This window comes from Oryzias melastigma, linkage group LG4 (genome assembly GCF_002922805.2).
Source record: "Oryzias melastigma strain HK-1 linkage group LG4, ASM292280v2, whole genome shotgun sequence".
NCBI lineage: Eukaryota > Metazoa > Chordata > Actinopteri > Beloniformes > Adrianichthyidae > Oryzias > Oryzias melastigma.
In genome coordinates, this window is record NC_050515.1 from 7,486,014 (window position 1) to 7,508,512 (window position 22,499).

Here is a 22,499-nt window from a genome sequence, read left to right on the forward strand (position 1 = left end):
TTACAACAGAGGAAATATATATATATATATTTTTGTCGGAAAGAAAAGAAAACTAATAAAAACGAGAAGAAGAATCGAGCAATTTCCTTAACTATTTACAGAAAAGTTGTTGCATCATAAAGACTTTAACAAACTCTTTTAGAAAAGCTCTTCATTTCCTTCTTGATCTGTTCAAATTAGTTTTCTCTGACATGCTGCACACTAGAGCTGCCACGATTAGTCGACTAATCAACGACTAATCGACTATTAAAATAGTCGACGACTAATTTAATAGTTGGTTCGTAGTTACTTTATAATATATGGGGTAAAGTAGTAAAGTTAAACAAAGCTATGAGTGTTCAGCACCAAAAAAGACACTTTTTACATTAGAGTCAGTGCGACCAAAACTTTATGTTTTGTGAAAAATAGTTCCTTGCTTCCGATGCAAACCTCATTTAATTGTGTGAATATTTAGGCAAGATCAGAAACAAGCCTTTAAATATATTCATGGACTATGTTTTCATCTTTTATAGTAATTAAAAAATGGAATTTAGCTAATATTTTAGCAAGATGCTAGTTTAGTTTCAGACCAATTTAGAGTTTAGCTTCTATTTTAGCAACATGCTAACATATTTGACTAATTTATTTACTGAGGATTTTTAGGCTATTTCAGAGTTTAGCTAGTGTTTTAGTCATGTGTTAGCTTTTTGGCTAATTTGGCATCTATTTAAGTTTTTTATGCTAATTTGGAGTTTAGCCTTTAATTTAACAACATTTTAGCGTTTTGGCTAATTTTTTATCTACAGTTTTTTTTTAAAGAGTAATTTAGAGTTTAGCTTCTAATTTAACAGCATGCTAAAATTTTTGACTAATTTAGTTGTTTAATTTAGTTGTTTAGGTTTTTGGCTAATTTGGTATCTACTGAAGTTTTTATGTTAATTTGGAGTTTAGCTAATATCTTAGCATGCTAAACATGCTAAAGTTTTTGGCTAATTTGTTATTTAGAGGTTTTTCAGACCAATTTAGAGTTTAGCTTCTATTTTAGCAACATGCTAACGTTTTTGACTAATACTGAGGAATTTTTAGGCCATTTTAACGTTTAGCTAGAATGTAAGCAACAAGCTAGCTTTTTAGGCTGATTTGACATCTACCGATGTTTTTTTTTTTTTTTTTTTGGGCCAATTTGAAGTATAGCTCATATTTAAGCAACACGCTAAATATTTTTGCCAAACTGGCATGTATTAGGGATTTTTAAGCAATTTACTACAATTTTTGAAATAAATTTTGGTCACTTCAGTGCTTCATAGTTCTTTAACAAATAATCTTTTAGCAGATGTAACATTTAGCAAATAGCTTTTGCATTTTCAGTAAATCTCTGCAGCAATTTAAGTAAATTGAGTCACTATTTTCAGAAATAAGCTTCAGCATCTTCAGTGACTACTTTCAGCTAAAAGTATTCACACTAACATTATTACAGGTAATGCAACTTTTTTAGTTTATTCTTGTTTTAATACCAGAATCTAATTAAGGACAGAGGCTGCATGATTTATTAAAAGTTTATAAACTATCATCTTCATCGTCTTTATTTTTAGTTAGTTTAAAGCTAATGATGGTTAAGATGAGTGCTTTACATCCTTTTTGCGAATGATTAGTCGACTAATCGGAAAAAATAATCGGTGATTAGTCGACTATTAAAATAGCCGTTTTTGGCAGCCCTACTACACACATTTGCAAATCCTCTGTGCTCTATTCTTTTTAAAGAACATGTAGACGTCTCCTGATCTGAATAAACGGTGTTGAATGAACTCATGCATTAATGGCATAAATTAAATAATTCCGAGCGAACGGGATTGGGACGCTGCGACGGCGTGTGAGGAGCTGCTTCACTATCTGGCTTTGGGCATCCTGCTGTTCATATTCCTCTGGTTGGTCAGGTTGTTCAGGACACAGTTGTGGGCCAGCGACGTTAAGTTTGAGTTGCTCATTTCCTTCTTTTGCCTCCAGTCCACCTCATCCTCTTTATCCTTACGATCTTCGTCCTCGTCTTCGTTTTCATCCACCTCGCTCTCTTCGTCGCTGCGTTCGTCACGCTCAACCTGCAGAGAAGAGTTGGGAATAACTGAGTATTTCCACACCTCGAATTCTGTCAGTTGGTGTTTAAGCTGCGCTTACTTTGCCTTTGAAGATAAACTTGTAAACCATCCGCAGGATGAGGTAGGCCCAGAAGATGTGCAGCGCTTGGAGAACTAACAGCAGCGCGTTGAAGAAATAGTAACCAAAGAAAGGTTGAAAAAAGTCAAGAGAAACCAGCAGCGTTGTGTGGATCACTCTGGAGAAAAGAGTCACAGAACGACAACATTTGAGAGTTTTCTTCACAAATGTTGATTTCATTTAAACAGTTAAAACAGTGTTTTAAGGCCCTGTGAATCATCTTAGGATCCATATATGGACTGTAAGCCCACCCTGGTTTCCCATCATCCCTTTGTTTACACTCTCTAGAAAACCCCTCACACCCCCAACCTAACTTTACCGTTGCGACAAACATGATGAGCAATATAGGAGCCATCCAGCTGTACAGGAAAACAAAGACGTACATGGACCTACTCATTTACAAGTGGATACATCAGAATGGAGCGGAGGAGGGAGCTCGTGGCGTGTCTTTGTAGGTTATACTGCTTGTTTTTGTCCACAAGAATTTGAATAAATAAATACTCAGAAATGTAATTTTGATCTTAATCTATTTTATGTATGTCCTCCATCATGAGAAAAATGTCACAAGAACATGCAAAATGACTGATTATGGCAAACTTTTGAGTTATTTTGTTTATGTTTGTATTTATGTTTAATGATTACTTTTTTTTTACATTTTATATGAAATGATTTGTGTGTCAAACTGAAAAAAAAAATCATTGCAATTTGGTGCCACCTCCAGTAGATGGCGCCCTAGGCGGCCGCCTAGGTCGCCCTGAGAACATGGTAAAAACACTGAAAACATGATTTCATGGGAGTTGGTCTTTATGCCTCGTTTCCACTGAGTGATCTGGATCCGACCAGTACAGTATTTTAAGTGTTTCCTTTATAAAATGTCCCCAATAAACTGGACCATTTTTGGCCCCCCATCGGTTGTAGGTCCATAGAAAAACGGAACAGTTAGGGTGGAGCTACTACACGATGTAATCCATTGATTGGCGGAAAGGTGTTGAGAGAATAGCAAGCGTCTGACCGGCGTTTTTCCCGACTCAAGATCCAAATAGAAAGTTTTGTCCTTTTTCAGCTGAATTCTTATAAACTATTAAATTCCTTAAATTCACTATTCCCCCCCTTTTTGCTGAGGCTAAGGATCGGAGACACGCTGAGACCGCGAACCCTTGTAGTCCCACCACTATGACGGTCACAGCTACGTCATTGGTCTACGCCCCACATGATCCAACACTCATGGAAATGATCACCTGAATTCCCCGGACGATTCTAAACTGACCAAGAGTGGACCGGTCCGGTCCGGACTGCTCAGTGGAAACGAGAAGTCTTCAGTCAGCCATGACTGAGACATAAGCTGCTGATGAACACTCTCACCTGCCAGGAAACACCACCAGCCTTGAAACCAGGAAGACCAGAGCGAAGACGACAAACAGCGAGTCACAAGTCCTCGTCCACACCGCGTAATGAAGCATCTTGGCAGACTAAGAAAGAGAAAAACACTAATATTACATTATTTGATAAAAACTTCATACTCATATAAGGCTTTTCTGTCCAACCCTGTTCATTACAGCAACTTTATGTTGAACTTAAAGGGTTTTAACTCTAAATAATGGCACTAGTGATGACTCTGCCCTTCGTTCTCTACTTTGATGAAAGTAACCTCAGTAATTTAACGCAATTCAGCCACTTATAGTCAGAATTGAGAGCTCTGCTTTCTGGCTCAGCTCTCTCTTCACCACAACGGGCCGGTACAGCGACCGTAAACTCTCCCATCACTCGTGAACAAGACCTCAAGATATTTAAACTCCTCCACCTGAGGCAGGAGAACTCCACCCATCCAGAGAGGACAAACTACCTTTCTCCGGTCGAGAACCATGACCTCAGACTTAGCGGTGCTGACCCTCATCCCTTCACACTCGGCTGCAGACCGCTCCAGTGCATGCTGGAGGTCCTGGCTCGATGGAGCCAACAGAACAACATCGTCTGCAAAGAGCGGACCCCCAAAAACCAGACCCCTCTGGCCCCCGCCTAGAGATTCTGTCCATAAAAACTATGAACAGAACCGATGATAAAGAGCAGCCCTGCTGTATGGAACTAAATCTGGGCCATAAATATTTGAAACCCCTAAATAAACATTTTGAAAAAAAATATTGGTGTTTGGCCCAAAAAAAAAAAGAAGTTATTCTAAAATAAAGTTAATTATTTTCAGCCTTAAATTATCTTTTTTTAGGTTTCAAAACTCAAAATTTATATTTCAAAACTTTTTTTTCTGTCTAACTTTTTTTTTTCTTTGTTTTCGAATCTAATCATTTCCGTTTTAACATTTTAGGCTCCATTGGGGCGGTGCTAACACGAAGGACCAAAACTCCCAGACTCTTTTTGACCAGGGCACCCTCCACAGGACCCCACAAGGGATTCTCCAAATCCACAAAACACATATGGACCGGATGAGCGAACTCCCATGAACCCTCCAGCACCCTGAAGAGGGTCCAGGTCAGAAACCTCACTGTTGTTCCTGGATCTGGAACCGTCAACATTGTTCAAATAATTAGTTTTACCTTATTTGCCCCAAAGACCATAGTAGAAAAAATTAAAACACATCTAAGAGTTAAAAATAAATAAAATAGTTCAAATATTAATTGACCAAACACAACTGATCTCCATCAGTGACTCAGTACTAGAATTATAATATCTAGAACTTGCACCTGTTCCCACTTATGTCCTCCATAACTGTTGAGTTTAAGTAGTATTCAAGTTCACGGCTATGAAATGCCAGCAGCCTCATGTTTAAGCCACTGTGATAACCATCAACCAGAGAACCAGTTAAGCCTTAGGCTACACAACAAGATCTTCGTGTTTCTACAGATTTCAGATCAAAAACCAAACTGTGAGAAGTTATCTGTGACGGGTCACACCCAGGAGGATCTGCCTCAAGGAGCAAAGAACAAAACGAGGTGAAAACCATACGAAAAAATTCAGAAACTGTCTGGCATTTTTTTTTGTTTTTAACAGAACATACCTCGGAATATTATTTAGTTTGCTGCTTATTGGGAAACTTGGGTGATTTCAACGTAAAATCAACTTAAAACATGTTTTATGACCACAAACTGGACTTTTTCTGTCCCTATCTCCAACTTAATAACTTTTTAACGTTCTACCTCTGAAACATATTCACAATAACAGTTGACTTTCTATTTCTATTTTACCTCCAGCAGGATATCGGATGAGTCATGCACCAGCATCACCAGCGTTCCAACTCTCACGTAGTTCGCACAGTAGGAGAAACCAATGAGAAACAAGGTGGCGATATGATGGATCACCTGCTCCTTAAAGTCCTGGAACACAGAAAGAGACACTTCTATAGGGAAGGTAGCAGAAAAACCATCATCTTTGTCTGCGATGTCCATGCTGAGCAATCGTGAAAAGGGTCTAAATCAGGGGTGTGAAACTAAATCCTACAAGGGGCCAAAATCCAAAACACACCTTAGGATTAACATTTATTAAACACTCTAAAACTACATTTTGAAAAAATTAAAAGCGCAACTCTTTAACATAATTATGAACTAGATACATAGCGTTACCTGTGATAATGCTAGTGTGAATGCTGTAAGCTGAAGTGGGCTGCTGAAGATGCTGAAATTGATAGTTAAAAACGCTGAAGCTAATATCCAGCTAAAATATTAGCTAAACGCCAAATTTACCTAAAAGATAATTTATAAAAAACTTAGGTTAGCTCAAACAGCTAGCATGTTCCTGAAAAAATAGCTAAACTGAAAAAAGGCTAAATTCCCCAAAATAGCAAGCATTTAGCTGAAATATTAGCTAAACCCCAAAATAGCCTAAAAAAAATGAAAAAAGCTTAATTTAGCCAAAATAGCTAGCATGTACCTAAAATACTAGCTAAACACCAAGATGGACTAAAAAAAATGAAAAAAAAAAGCCAAAATTAGCCAAAGCAGCTAGCATGTAGCTGAAGCATTAGCTAAACTCCAAAATAGCCTAAAAAACTGAAAAAAGCTTAAATTAGCCAAAATACCAAGCATAGCTAACATAGTAGCTAAACACCAAAATGGACTAAAAAACTGAAAAAAGCTTAAATTAGCCAAAACAGCTAGCGTAGCTAAGATACTAGCTAAACACCAAAATGGACTAAAAAAGGAAAAAAAAGCCAAAATTAGCCAAAGCAGCTAGCACGTAGCTGAAATATTAGCTAAATCCCAAAACAGCCTAAAAACAAAAAAAAAGCTAAAATTAGTCAAAATAGCAAGCATGTAGCTGAAACATTAGCTAAACTTCAAAATAGCCTAAAAAACTGAAAAAAAGCTTAAATTACCCAAAATAGCTAGCGTAGCTAAAATACTAGCTAAACACCAAAATGGACTAAAAAAAATGAAAAAAGCCAATATTAGCCAAAATAGCTAGCATGTAGCTGAAATATTAGCTAAACTAGCCCAAACTAGCCCCCAATAAATCTTAGTAAATGCCAAAATAGTCCAAAAAGCGAACAGAATGATGATCAGGAGGGTTTTACTTTGACATGTGCTTCAGATATTTTTCTTTTGCGGTATGTGCTGCTCCCTTTTGAAACCTTACCACTCATGTCACTCAAAAGTTTCAAAACGAAAGCAACAAATAGTATCAAAGTCACATGGAATCGCATGAATAGTTTAACAAACTCATGAGCAAGAACAAAGAACTCACTTTTCGTTTGACGTCCACAGAGACGGAAAGCAGCAGAGACAAATAGAAACCCATCTCCAACATGTAATACCAGTAATGAGCGCTGGCCACGGGCTGAAAACCAGAAGAAGCACAACAGTCAGGGAACATTTGCATAACTTCAAAACTTTGTTTTGCAAAACATTTGTGTTACTCTTGTGTATCACAGAGCGACTGGTTGTCCTTCAGTTGCTAACAGACCCTTAAAATATAGTAATTTGTGTAAAATTGTTGCACATTTTCCACTACAACTGTAATCATAAAAAACCTGCACAAATAAGGCTGCATGAAAGAAAAAAGGTTAAATCAGGAGTCTAAAATCTCAAAAAGAACCTTACAGAACACACGGCCCTCAGTGTTTGCAGCAACACAATAGCAGGAAGTAGACTGAGGAATTTTATCCAGAAAAAAACTTCCTTTTTTTGCCACAATGCCTCTGGAAAGTTAACAGTCAGACGGTTTGCAGGTGCTGATTTCTTTCAGGTGTTTTGAGACCATGACCCTTCAAAAAAGACAGATTTCCAGGGAGGAATGCAGCCGTGCAGGAATGCTGTACTGTCCTCCAAACCACAGAGATATCAGCTTTTTCACTCCAATGTGTAAAAGCTGCTTTTATTTTGAACAGGAAGTAAGAGAATTCAATAAAAGGGAGTTGGTGAAAACTGTTTTTAAGTCAGCTACTTCCTGTTATTGTTTTACTTAGATGCAGACTGAATTGGTTTTGATAAATAATTTGAATTATTAACACTCAGGATTATCTGGATAAATCCTTGGATCGTTGTTTATAGGTTTGTTTAGTTTCGCCTGATTTTCATAGATATTTTTACATAGTTTTAACTTTTCTTTGCTTTGTTTTTGGATTTATAAATTAGTATTTTGTCTTTGCTTGTTGCTATAAAAAAATAAAACTGTTTGATCTAATTTTTTTTATTTTTGATGGTAAAAAAATGACAATTTATGAATAGGAATTGAGTTTTTTGGATAATTTCAAGTTAGTTGTGGAACTATTGAATCATTTTTAGGGATGGGTGTCAATAATAATTTCCAGAATTGATTTAATTTGATTTACCAGACCCTGGATTGATTCGATTCTGATTTTTTTTTTTTATTTATTCATTTGTGAGTTTACACAGTTAACACATTTAAACACATTTGTTTAGAAATATATTAATAATCTACTATATGTTTTAAATATATTTATATGAATCTGATACAATTCAAAAACTGTAAAATGTATTAGTAAAATGATGAAATGTTAATTGTTAATATCATACAGTGTTACAAGTTCTAACAAAAATTTTCATTAACATTGTAAACATTGTTCTGCCTCTCCTGGATCGCGTTTCAGTTTGGCCACTAGAGGGAGCTTGCACTATAGCAGTACACTTTTTTCAAGAAGAATGAGCAAAAAATGTGTTTTACACCTGAAATGGTTATTTTAAAACATATTTTCTTAAAAGAGTTTGTAAAATTCATGTATGTGAGTTTATAAAGATGTATGTTTACGTCGACTGAGCGTTAGCATTAGCCGTCCTATGGGAAATACCATTAAATGTTAGCATTAAGCTAGCAGACTTTAGCTTTAAGTTCTAGACGGATCTCCATTTTTAGTAAACTATTAAGCTTAGATAGATCCCAACAGATTTTATCAACCCAGTGCTAGTCATTTAATGAAAAACATCAGTAAAAAAAAAAAAAGAAGCTTGTTTGACTGATTTAACTATAAATTAAAGTAAATTGTAACAAAAACTCAAGCAGACCCTTGACTGCTAAGGAGTAAACAGAGAAAAAATCAATATATTATACATTCTAGTCACATTAAAACTCTGGTTTTGGATACCTAATCCAGTTTATGTGAGGAAGTACATTGTTGCTTCCCTCCCCTCCTCCTCTCTAATGTTTACAATGAATCCTGCAAACCTTTTAGCTGTTATTCTAACAGCTTTGCATGAAAACCGCCCTGAGACTCAGACACATCCCGCTGGAGTGAGTGAGCTCTTCTTTTCCTTTAAACTCAGTGAAAAGCCAACTGTTTCTAAAAAAATGTCTAAGATTGATAAGACAGGGAGGGACAAAACAAACAAATTAAGGGATAAAAGGTACCTTAAAGTGTCCGTTTGAAAAGATTTTAGGGCCGAAAGAGTAAGATTTCTGACTCACTTTAGAGCTTTTTTAATCTTTTCACAAAATGTTACAGGATTGTAGTTCTTCATAGAAAACTGACTCCAAAACAAATCATCAGGGGCCCGCTTCTTTTGTTGAAACTCTGAGTTTGGGAACTCAGAGTTAAGGAAAACTCAGAGATGTGAACTCAGAGTTAAAGAAAACTCAGAGTTTCTGGTTTTAGAAATGGAGGTACCTTAAACCCGTGAAAGTGAGTTAAACCAAACCCGTTTCACGACACAGGCTTAACTGAACTCAGGATTAATCACTACTGAGTCTGTGAACATAACCGGGTCTGGAGCAGGTTTCCTTCAGGAAACTCAGAGTTCTCTGTGGTCTCCGCCCATTCTTAAAGTGAAGGATGCTCAAATAGTACTTCCTCATTAACATTTTGAGAACATTTACATTAGAGACGTCACATTTCCGGCCATAATGAAACCAAAACGGCATGTCCATTCATAGAGGATCCCATAGACGAGGAGGCGGGATTAATCCGGAGGAAACGTCTTTTATGTCAGGAGAGATTTTGAGGCCACGAGTCGATTGCCTGGCGTATCCCGATACATTTTTAGTTGAGCGATACTACTCAGAGTTTACTTTTTTCAGCTGTTCTGAAACTAATAACTCTGAGTTTGCAAACTCTGAGTCAGTCAACTCTGAGTGCAGGTTTGAACTCTGAATTTGTTGCTTCTTAAATCGGCCCCCGAGTAGCTTCTTTAGTGTTTGAATAAGCAGTAAAACATTTTCTAGAACCATTTTTAAAGTTCTGTTGCTAAAAAGAACATAAATCTTGAAGTGAATGGAAATCTTTGGAGAATTTTTAAGAAAATCTTTTATTTTGTACAGCGGTACAATACGTATCATGATGCCTGTCTTTGTGTCCAGTCACCAAAACTTTGATTTTATGCATTTTTTAATGATTGTGAGTAAAAAAAATCCTAAAATGTTCAACCAGGAATGAAATGATCTTCCTTCTTTTAAACTAATTACAAAACTACCCAGAGTTCACCGGGGCGTGACACCATTGTCATGGGAAAGTAGTACAAATCTGGAGAATGGGCTCACACATTCAGATTTGGTAACTCATTAAGCCTCATCTCTGCCAACAGAGAAAAGACGTTTGACACGATCAGTTATGCTGCTGGTTTCTAAAGAGAAAGGAAAAATGATAACAGTCACACCCAACATTTCTAACTCCTCCTAAGTCTACAGTTTACTGGAGCTCTGCCAGTCGCCTGAAAGCAACACATGGAGGGTAAACAAGACACAAAGGGGCTCACCTGTTTGGGGTAACCCCTCCAGCACTCCCTTTGATCCCAGAACCACGGAGTCTGGGGGAAAATGGATCATCGCTGAATTAATCACAGATTCAACAGAACATTTTTCACAGATGATTGACTTACATCAATTAGTGAGCCGAGGCCTCCAACGAACGCGATGAGGTAGAACACAAACCGCCAGCTGCACAGACGGAAACAGAGCGAGGAGTTTAATCCCCAGACGGTTTTGTTTTAACTGACATTCCAGAAACACGAGGTGCTGCTAATGTACACGCATGCACTGCAGGAAAATGACAGTAAAACCAAGGTGGTGTGGTGGCCCTGGGGCAGGAAAACACTTCAGAACTTTCATTTTCTTTCATGTATAAATAACTGACAAACAATGCGAAGATTTGGCGGATCTGGTTCGCCAGGTAATTATGACCCTCCAGATCATTTGATTTTACTTGTATTTTTATTCTTATCTAAAGAGTTTGGAAAATTCAAAGCTGTGACTTTATAAAGATGTTCATTTAGTCAGCAATGTATGTCCAAGTGTTAGCATTAGCCGTCCTGTCGGAAATTCCATTATACGTTAGCATCAAGCTAGCGGATTTTAGCATTATGTGTCAGCTCAATCTATGCTTTTCATGGATTGATTATTGATCTATTAGGCTTAGATCGATCCATATCAATTAATCGATTTTATCAACCCAGCCTGATGATCCGATATGTATCACGATACGATACATATCCCAAAATATCCCAAGAAAGTACCAGAAACAATATTTCACAGTTTTTTTAAGAGTATGACTTATGAAATATCCAACCTGAATATTAATACAAATTTTAGGTTAATAAAATGGTAAAATACATTTTATTTAATGATCAGAACGTTAACTCACTCAAATGTTCTTTTGTATGGTAAATTAAGAAATATACAACAAAATAAGTCTCATTTTTTTCCAGAAACATTTAAATGTGATGAGGCACCAAAATCCGTGTTTTTATTTTGTACTGGTAGCTCCTTCATGTCCGGTACCCATCCCGAGTAAATAAAGCTAAATTGTGCACGTCGTATTGGGTTTGTAGTGGTTACAGATTGGGTAGCAGCACTGACTCAAGATGGTTCATCTGGCAGCAAAAACAACGATTGATAAATGATTAAATATCGTCTTGGCGAGATTTTAAATCGATTTAAGTATCGTCAAATGAAGTATTGTGATATTTGATTGTATTGATTTTTCTAACAGCCTTAAAAAATTGTTTATTTGTTGAAAGTCTTCAATGAAAGAATCTGTCAGTCACATTAATAAAATGAACTTTAACCAATTAATCGGAGTTAACTTGTACAGGTGGAAAGAGTTATTCATTAAATATTTTTAAAGTATTTCTGTTCTCAAACACATTTTACTCACTTTAATATCTAACATGAACATGAGTTGAATTCAATCCAAAAAAGGGACCAAAAATGAGAAGCTAGATAACGTGACTCACGAGGCTTCACAGAACTTTCTTGTGTTGTTGGGTCGGTCCTGGTTCCTCCTGTGTCTGAACCAGGTCTGGATCCTTCTTTGTGAGAGTCCACACTGCTTACTCAAGGCCAACTCTTCAGTCTGAACGCACAGAGGGACATATTTCAGAATAATGTTGCTTTTTCCTGCTTTATGGATAAAGGATGAGAATAAAAATAAGAATGTTTACGGTTGTTTTGTCAACAACATGTTTAAATCAGCCGTTTGATGAGATCAGAGACGACATGTCCATCAGTGAGACACCGATACTCAGGTTCCTGTTACCTCCGACAGAGCTTTGGTAAAGGTGAAACTTAATTACAAAGTTGGTAACACTGTCTTTAAAGCATTTTTGCTTTGTTTTCGTCAAAGATGTGACTGTTTGAAACAACTAAATGTACCTTTTGTCTGTTTTGGAAAGTGTTTGCTGAAAGCTAAAAACCAAAAATCTGTTTGCCAAGAAATTACAGCAGAAGAAAACGAATGAAAATATCAACATTCAACACTGAATTGTCTTAATGAAGCGTAAAAAGGGATTTTTTTTTTTTTTCCAGACAGGTTAAAGCCTGCATGCTGTGAAAATCCAAACCAGGAGTCAGGTGCAAACCTGAACTGTGTTGCATGCCTGCACCTGTTTATTGATCAACTCAGGAAAACAACACCAACCTCACATTTTAAAGAGCTAAAATAAATATTGTGTTTTTACTAAATGAAGAAGGTGGTGGAGTTGAGTGAACTAGAAAAATAGTGCTACTTTAAAATGAAAATACACAAAACAGAAGTCACTAAAACCATTACTTTAGTGAAAACGTTTGCAAAAAACATGTAAATATTATGACAAATTGAATGTATAGAAGAAATCGGCACAAATTTATAAGAATTAGTTGCTATTTTGCTCACTTGCAAGTGAACCCTGGTGTGGTTCACTAGGAGAAAAATGAACTTTAAGGTGGATTTAAAGTGTGAAATCAAGCTTAAAATCTCATTTAAAAAAAAAACGAATAAAAAAATAAATAAATAAAGTGTCATCTGCAAACATATCAACACACAGTATGGTAAGATAATATGCACCAATAGGATAATGATCTTTTTATGTGCTCCAATTATGCGGTTTTGCAGCAGCATCCTCTTTTCAGATGCATCGTGAAAACAAACCAAATAAAGGTGTGCACATATTTCAGCTCTGTGAACTCCTCCTTCAAACCCTGCCTCACCTGCAGAGGAAGTGCTGAATGTTTGCAAAAAAACAAAAAACACTTTCGCTCTTCCTTGATATGATAAACAAGTTTTACAAGCAGAAGTTTCCAGATGATAAACCGCTATTGTGTTATGAGTCATTAGCTAAAAGATCTTTTACTTTCATTGTTTTCTTAATTCACATCAAAGACTAGGAATTTTTAATTTAGCAAAACAGAAACAATATTTGTGCAGTAAAAATAAAAAAGTTTCTTCAGTCTATTTTAGACTCTTTTTAATTTCGTTTTTCCCAACATAGAGAATTGAAACATTTTAAAGTGACAGGAGCAGGAACTCAAACCTGCGATGGCTGCCGGCTCTTCTGCTTATAAAAGGCTTCCAGCTTTGGGATCGAAGGAGCTTGGATCCGAATGCGGTCCTTCACGCCTAAACACCGGCTCAGTGGGACAGCAACAGCCCTGGAGGACAGGACAGACGGCCATTCTGAATGTTAGTCGCAACATAAATCCTCTACGTTTCATTGTGATTCCAACAGCGTCAGACATTTATGCAACGTGACACAGCCTGACGTTCACTGTGAGTGTCGGTGCTGCAGCATTTAGAGTGAAAAACGGTTGGTAACAGTCAGGAAGAGGTAGATGCTGTGAAGTGTTGTGTGTTGCAAGTTCTTTAGTTTTATTTTATTTTGAGTTTTGTGGTACAAATTAGGCCTGCAGAATACATCGCAAATGTATTATCATCGCAATGTCAGCCTGTGCAATACATCGCAAATTTATCATCTTTGCTATATCATTTTCTTTTTTTTTTTGCTAATTTGGATTTTAGCTAATATTTTAGCATTATGCTAGCTGTTTTTGCTAATTTAGATATTTTGCCAGTATTTTGGCTAATTTGGAGTTTAGCTAATGTTTCAGTACCATGCTAGCTGTTTTCTCTAATTTTGGCTTTTTTTCATTTTTTTAAGGCTAATTTTGAGTTTAGCTTAAGCTAGCTGTTTTCGCTAATTTAGGTATTTTACCATTTTTGGGGGCTAATTTGGCATTTAGCTAATGTTTCAGCTACATGCTAGCTGTTTTGACTAATTTTGGCCTTTTCTTCTTTTTTTATGCTAATTGGAGTTTAGCTAATATTTTAGCCTTACACTAGCTGTTTTTGCTAATTTTGATATTTTACCAGTTTTTTTTGTTTTGGTTAATTTGGCATTTAGCTAATGTTTCAGGTACATGCTAGCTGTTTTGGCTAATTTAGGCCTTTTCTCCATTTTTTAAGGTATTTTGGAGACTAGCCAATATTCCAGCAACATGCTAGCTGTTTTGGCTAATTTATATTTTCTTTTCTGTTTTTTTAGCTTATTTGGCCTTTTGCTAATATTTTAGCTAGCTATAAGCTTTAGCATTTTTTTTGCTATTACCTTAAGCAGTGTTGGGCATCTCACTTCAAAAAAGTAATTAGTTATAGTTACTAGTTACTTCTCCCAAAAAGTAATTGAGTTAGTAACTCAATTACTGCATCTTCAAAGTAATTAGTTACTTGGAAAAGTAACTCGTTTTAAATTACTCTTTAAATATTCTAATATTTTGTATTTTTTCCTGCGATACAAATAAAAAAAATAATTTACATTCAATAATAAATGATAACCGACAATAGTATACTGGTATAGTTTTCCAATGGAGTCATATTGTCTAAGTTTAGGATACACATGAGAGAGGGTTTAGGGAAAGAATTTTCAATATTTATTTGTCAGAATTATCACACAAAACACTGCAACAAGTGGTATATAAAAAATGTAACTTCACACAAAAAAGGTAAACGTTTCAACTATTAACATACTTCAAGTATCTTACCTACAACTATAATTAAACAAAATGGCTTAAAAAACTGAAAGTGCAAAACAATAATAAATGAATAAACTACAATTATTAACCCATATTTCTGCTAAGAGGAGCAGCTCTCTGCATCTCTTTTTTCTCTCCCAAAATCCCGCAGCCCCGCCCACTCGCTCCGGAGTCTGCTCACTGCGTTGATCTGTGTGCGCTCGTGTCTGTCTGTGTTGTGTGTTTAATAAATATTACCCCGTTTCTGCTAAGATGAGCTGCTCTCTGTCTCTCTGTTGTCGTTTTATTAATTAATTTATTAATTAAATAAACTCCTCACTCCGCACCGGAGTCTATCCACGTTGATCTGCGTGTGTACGTGTCTGTGAAAAAAGAAAAAAAAGTGTGCGTGTCTGTCTGTTTTGTGTGTCACTGTGCTCGCGCGTGCACGTTTGTGTTGTGATTGTATGTTTATATCCGTGTCTACTGCCTGTTTAGATACAATAACATAATTACATTTGTCAATCGTGGCATTTTATTGTGAAAAAACTGGTTATATTTTGAAAAGAAACCGGATTTTCTCATGTATCTTGATGTAACACAAGCAACTTTCGGGTGCGAAGCGCCCAGCTCCAGCAAGATCATCAAACTTTGAAGTAACGCGCCGCGATTTACACGAAGTAACTATAACGGCGTTACAGCGAGGATGAAAGTAATTAGTTAGATTACTAAATTACTTGATTTATAACGCCATTAGTAACGCCGTTATACTTAAACGGCGTTAGTCCCAACACTGACCTTAAGCCATTTCAGCAATCAACTTCAGCGTTTTCAGCAATTAGCTTCAGCACTAGCACTAGCTTTAGCACTAGCATCTTCAGCAGCCAAATTCAGCTTACAACATTCACATTAGCATTATCCCAGGTAATGCTATATATATAGTTTTTAAGATATTTTAGTATTAATTTTTTCTATGAAGATTACAGAAATTAGTTATTTAAAATTTAGCTATGTGTAGCTTGTCATTGCAATATCAGCCTGTGCAATACATCGCAAATTTATCATCATCGCAATATCTTTTTTTTTTGGCTAATTCGGAGTTTAGCTAATATTTTAGCCTTACGCTAGCTGTTTTTGATAATTTAGAATTTTTTTCTGTTTTTTAAGCTTATTTGGAATTTTGCTAATATTTTAGCTAAGTATAAGCTTTAGCATTATTTGCTATTAGCTTCAGCCATTTCAGCAATCAACTTCAGCGTTTTCAGTGATTAGCTTTAGCACTAGCATCTTCAGCAGCCAAATTCAGCTTACAACATTCACATTAGCATAATCACAAATAATGCTATATATCTAGTTTTTAAGATATTTTAGTATACATTTTTTTCTATGAAGATTACAGAAATGAATTATTTTAAATTTAGCTATGTGTAGCTGCCTGGAAAACCGTAAATGTTTATATTTAGGCTGTGATTTTTTAACTTTTCCTGTTAGCCTACAAACCGACCCGCCCCCCCGTCAGACAAGAAAACAGTTATGTTGCCCTCCAAAGTTTGGGGATTCGTGTGGCTCCTGACAGCTTCCAGGGCAGCTACATTAGGTGTACGATGACGTTTGCTCAAACGTGCTGTTCCATCAGCTGATATGGCATCAAAAAAACAGCAGATATCTGCGTGTTTTGCAGGAGGAAGGAGACCGACTGAACATATTTGGACGTGCAAGATGCATTGATAGTTGTGTGAATGTGTAAACACATCCACAATCACCCTATCTGATGAGCAGGCCGTCTTGACAGCAGGCGTCAAGGCACAGATCAGAGAGGACGAGAAGGTCACTGTGGCTTAACACAGACACGCAACGTCTCTGGTTACACTACACCACAAAACGCACTTTTAGCCAGCTGTCAAACAAGCCGTAACCATGGAGACGCCATCCTTACAGCAACAGGCGTCCAGCATATGTTTTCCTCTTCTCACCCATGACTGCCTCTAATACAGCTAATGTTACGAGTCTGTTCATAAATTCCTTATGAGGGTTCAAGCTAAGGCTTCACCGAGGACGCTAAAGCAGCGATGAGGTCATCGCTCATAAGCGTACAAACTTTCTGTCTCGGCGATCAAACGTGACTTTTCATCATCTAAACTTGGCAAGCATTTCTCCTTTCCCTGCAGTGCTTTGTCTTCCGCTGGTGACACCAGATACAATAGAAATGCTAAACACATCAGTGCATGAATGCTTTCAACTGTTAGCTGCAGTTTGATGAGCCGAGGCTTTATGGCTGTTGCTAAGCTGCCGTGGACACGCCTCTAAAACGTGTAGGAATGCTCAGATCCTCGACTCAAGAATCTTTTTTTGCATCATTTCAGGTGAAAGTGAACAATTCTCTTCGATAGCGGAGTCAGACTCGTGTAAATCATTAAGTATTTCTTTAGAAGAGTAGAAAAGCATTTCTCAAACAAGCAAAAGGAAACCCGGTTATCAGGTGTGTCATTCTGAAGATAAGATTTCATCATTTGTAGTCGCCAGTGAAAACAGGTTTAAGATTTTCTTTTCCACTAAGTCATCAGAACATCAGCTTTCTCGCGTTATAAACACGAGCGAGTCTTTGCATTAAATCACGGAAGTCTGTTTAACTTTGACAGCTCATCGGTGCTTAGATATCTCGATGAATAAATGATAAAGTCTGCGACTTGGTAAAAAATTTTTCCACTATATCTGATTCTCTGAATGTTTAATCTGACCCCTTTATTATTTAATAAATGGGCTATAATACATTTGATTCAAAATATTTTCCCAAAAACTAAGCTAGAACCAAAATGGGCCTCATATGGTTTAGAAGTGGGCAGAAATGTGGGCTCCGAATGGGTTTGTCCTCATTGGCTTAAGTGGCGACTCAGTAGCCTGGCTCGCTATGCTAGTGAGGGCTAGCAGAGCTATCTGTCCACTGGGCTACTGTGGCTACTAGCGTCCACCGAGCGGCTGCCTAGCTTAGCGAGAGTGCCCACTTAAGCAAATAGCATAGCGGGATAGCTCTGCTAGCTCTCACTAGCTTGCTACAACGTCCACCAGGCGACTGGCTAGCATAGCGAGCTAGGCTACTGGTATCTTGGTATCAAAGCGTTCACCGGTTTCAGGACATCACTGCTTCTATTTTAGGTATTCATAAACTTTATAGTTTTTGAAATAATGAGCAAAATATGCCTCGTAGGAAATAAATGAGAAAGTCTTCAAATTTCAAAATGTTATCTTGATTAGCAACAAACCTTTAAACATATTCATGAACTATGTTTACATTTTTTATAGTAATTAATTTAAAAAACTTGAGTTTAGCTTTTATTTTATCAACAGGCTAACGTTTTTGACATATTTAGTTTAATGGAAAATTTAGGCAATTTTGGAGTTTAGCTAGCTTTTTGTGCTAATTTGAAGTTCAGCTAATATTTTAGCAACATGCTAATGTTTTGGCTAATTTGTTTAATGAGTTTTTTTAAGGCTAATTTAGAGTTTACCTAATATTTTAGCAACATGCTAACATTCTTGGCTAATTTGCTATCTAATGAGGTTTATTTAAGGCTAATTTACAGTTAAGCTCATATTTAAGTAACACACTACGTATTTTTTTGCAAAATTGCCACGTATTGAGTATTTTTATGCAAACTATTAACAATTTCTCAAAAATGTATGTCAACTTTAGCCATCTTTCATTGTTCTTTACATTTTTTTTAAGTGTTTTAGCATATTTTTCAGATTTCTTTTGCATTTTCAGCAAATCCCTTCAGCAATTAGGGTAAATTGTGTCACTATTTCCATGCATTTTAAGGTAATGCAACTGTTTCTCTTTTTTGTGTGTATTTCCTTAAAAAATGGCTGTTTTTTGTTATTTTTAAAATGCTTAAAGAAGCTTAAATTGATTATTTCGTAATCTTTTCTACTAATATTGACTCAATAGTTGAGAGGGCAAATGTGGGGCAACATTTTTTGCTAGGGGGGTAGGTTCCCCCCCTTGCCCCCCTGTAGCACTGCCCCTGCCAAACCCATAAATTCAGTTTTTTTTAAGCAAAGATTGCTGAAGTCTCACCTCTCAAAGACATATCTGAGGGCTATGAATGCGAAGGCCAGTGGAAGGGTGTAGAGGAGATCCCTGGGTAAGGGGAAGTGACCCTGGTCCTCATGCAAATGGGTGTCTTTCCAGCTGATCCCAGGAGGGAGCCAGAACTCCTCCCGCCACAGCCACTCATTCAGCAGCGCCTCCATCCTGAGGATGGAAGAGGAGAACGGAATTCTTGGCTTTAAATGAAAACATTTCAAACCACAAACACAACATTTACATAAACTATTAATAATCACTCATTTAAATAACTGAAAATATTTACTTTACTAAAGGTGTTTTTGCATCAATCATCTATCTATTATCTACTATGTTGTTATTTTTGGACACAACAAAGAAACCTTCAAGTCCATAAAGTATAAAACGGATAACACAGCAGCCTCCATGTGCGCATGCGCACTTATGGCTTAATTATCAGAAACAAAACAAACAAATACGTCAAAGAAGTTCAGTTCAGGTGCGTTTTTTTCTTGCTTGACTATTCTGAGGCCTCCATTCAGGCTTATGGGAGGGTTCCTGCTTCCCTGAGTCACTGACAGGCACATGGATGGATCACTATGGCGCGCGTCAAAGCCGCAGTTTGCTGACACGCGCGCCGAGCTGCGCGCTTTTCTGCCACAAACGCGTCAAATCTCCAAATTCTAGACATTCCTGCGCTTCACCGGGAACGATTTCACGTTGCAGAATAGAGCTCGTCCACCTCCCGCATCCCCCGCACTGACACCGAACCGACCGACTCCACCGACGCACCGACCCTTTTGATCCCACCAATACACAGAGACAGGCGGCATCCGCGTGAATGTGGCGCTCACCTCTCCGCGCTCCGGTGATGGAGATGTGGAAATGTACAGCGGTGAGTGGGGAGGAAAAACGGCGGAGGAGGAGTTTCCCTGACGCGCCCTGCGGAGCTGAGGCGGAGGGAGGGAGGGAGGCGCGTGCCCGCCCGTCCATCCGAGTCTGCTGTGACAGATTCTGCTGCTCGATCCACCTCCAGTCAGTCAGAATCATGATATTTACTGGAAAAGTTGGATTAATGCTGGGATTTGCTGAAAATCCAAAAGCTATTTGCAAAATGTTAAATAAAAAAAACAGGGAAATTTTGTTAAATGACTATGAAAGAGCACTGAAGTTGACAGAAATTTCGGCAAAATTTTGTGGTAAAATTGCTTAAAAATCCTTAATACATGCCAACTTTTCAAAAATATTTAACATGTTGCTTAAATTTGAGCTTAACTCCAAATTAACCAAAAAACCTTTGTTGATGCAGAATTAGCTAAAAAGCTAGCACATTGTTTAGCTAAACTTCGAAATAGCCTAAAATTGCTCAGTAAAACAAATTAGCTAAAATTATTAGCGTGATTCTAAACTAAACTCTAAATTAACAAGAAATAAAAAATAAAAATAAATAAAATAACACCCCAGTAGATAACAAATTAGCCAAAAATGTTAGCCTTTTATGAAAATATTAGCTAAACTCTAAATTAGGCTATAAAAATTCAGTAGATAGCAAAAAACGTTGGCATATTGTTAAAATATTAGCGAAAATTCAATTTTTTTAAATTCCTCAGTAATCTAAATTAGTCAAAAACGTTGGCCTGTTGTTAAAAGCTAAATTCCAACTATTTAGTGTGTTGCTTAAACGTGTGCTAAACTCCAAATTAGCCCAAAAAGCTAGCACATTGTTTAAATACTAGCTAAACTCAAAAATAGCCTAAAATTTCAAGTTAGCCAAACATTTTAGCATGTTGTTAAAATATTAGCTAAACTCCAAAATAGCCCACAATTCATCAGTAAACTAAATTAGTCAAAACATTAGCCTGTTGCTAAAAGCTAAACTCTAATTTAGCCAACAAAAACCTCTGTGGATGACAAATTAGCCAAAAACGTTAGCCTGTTATTAAAGTATTAGCTAAACTCCATTTTTTTTTGAAAATTATTATAAAAGATGAAAACATAGCCCATAAATATGTTTAAAGGCTTGTTGCTAATCTACTTAAAACTTCTTATGGGACATATTTTGCTCAATATTTTAAAAACTATAAAGTTTATGAATACCAAAAATACAAGCAGTAATGTCCTGAACAAGCTGAACGTTTTGATTCCAAGATTGCTGAAATAGCTTATTTATTGATGTTTTACTTAAATATTTCAGCCTGCATCTGCAGAGTAGTCCTTAAAACCAACATTTATTAAAGTTTATTTCCAAAAGCTCACGTGTGAAAGCTGAAAGTGTCAACATTTGAAGCAGTGGAAGCCTTTTTAGTATTAATTAAGAATAAATCGATTTCTATGATCCAACCAGATCGATACGTCTGAGGCAAATCAATAATAAAATGAAAATATACAATTAAAAATGGTTTCCAATTAAGATATATTGAAAATAAATACTTTTTGGATGGAGGCAGGTTTATTTTACTTAACTATGCAATCAGATTTTCAGATAAGTGCAAAGTTATGACACGTATCGAACCATTAAAACAAACACCCCTGCTTTTTAACGTTTAGTTCAAAGACTCCAGAAGTGATCAACGATATTTACATATTTAGGGATATAGACATGATAATCTCATGATTTTTAAGTTGGAGGAAGTAGTCGTTTCCTCTTTCCAGTATGTCATTGTTATGATAACACACATTACAATCCATGCATTCTGCCTCTGAAAGACGGCCGTCTCAAACAGCCATGAAGCAGCCTTGAAAAAACAAACTGTCGTCTTTATTTGCAGCCCGTTTCCATACGTGGACGGAGGACTGAGTCAGCCATGCAAATTCTCCTCTGAATTCCACCCGAGGACACACGTGGAGCACGTGAAGACGTTTCAAAGTCTGATAAGAAGTATCGATAAGCAATCGAGAGATAAGACGCACAGGTGCATTCACATAGTCCTGCCTTTCATTCCAGTCATAATTCAGTGACGGGGAGACAGATCACGAGCTTTCATAGATAATGATTTTAAAAACTGTCCTTCAGCTGTCGACACTTTTTGGGGTCAGTTACAGTTTGGTGCGTATGAGTATGTGATGAATGGAAGCTGAAGATTATTAGTAAGTCATGACATGAGCTACACTTGACTGAACCTTAGCGGGGAAAAGGGAGGAGTGTTGTTCTGATCACTCTTAGCTACCAAAAAGACTGGAGGGCAAAACAGAAAAACAACAAAGAGGGAGAATTTTCAGTGTAATCCTAGTCCTGAGTATTAGTCTCATTCAGTTACCGCCTGAAAGTTCTTCCTTAAAACCTGTTTTTAAATTTATTTAGCTTAATAATACAGGTTTGTCTTACTGGACTTATAGTGATTCTCCGACTCCTTTTTCATTTTTCAGCACGTAAAAACTCAAACTTACAAGAATTTCAGCAATCTTGGCATCAAAACGTTCAGCTTGTTCAACACACTAGTGCTTGTATTTTAGGTATAAAAATTATAGTTTTTGAAATATTTAGCAAAATATGCCCCATAGGAAATTAATGAGAAAGTCTTCAAATTTCAAAATTTAAGTAGATTAGCAACAATCCTTTGCAATCCATATGCTATGTTTGAATCTTATACAG

At 36.7% G+C, this 22,499-nt stretch overlaps 1 protein-coding gene across 1 annotated transcript; it reads right to left on the bottom strand.

The window, feature by feature from the left end:
• Nucleotides 1–1,175: 1,175 nt before the first annotated feature.
• LOC112150084 (ceramide synthase 2) lies at nt 1,176–19,939 on the bottom strand. The gene is made up of 11 exons (XM_024278083.2): nt 19,762–19,939; nt 18,920–19,096; nt 13,371–13,488; nt 11,817–11,935; nt 10,464–10,521; nt 10,341–10,391; nt 6,880–6,972; nt 5,385–5,513; nt 3,553–3,659; nt 2,152–2,308; nt 1,176–2,075 (listed from the first exon to the last, which is right to left on the bottom strand). Exons 2-11 carry the CDS (start codon nt 19,093–19,095, stop codon nt 1,866–1,868), a joined length of 1,218 nt encoding a protein of 405 aa, XP_024133851.1. The 5' UTR covers nt 19,096; nt 19,762–19,939; the 3' UTR covers nt 1,176–1,865.
• Between the last annotated feature and the right edge of the window lie 2,560 nt (nt 19,940–22,499).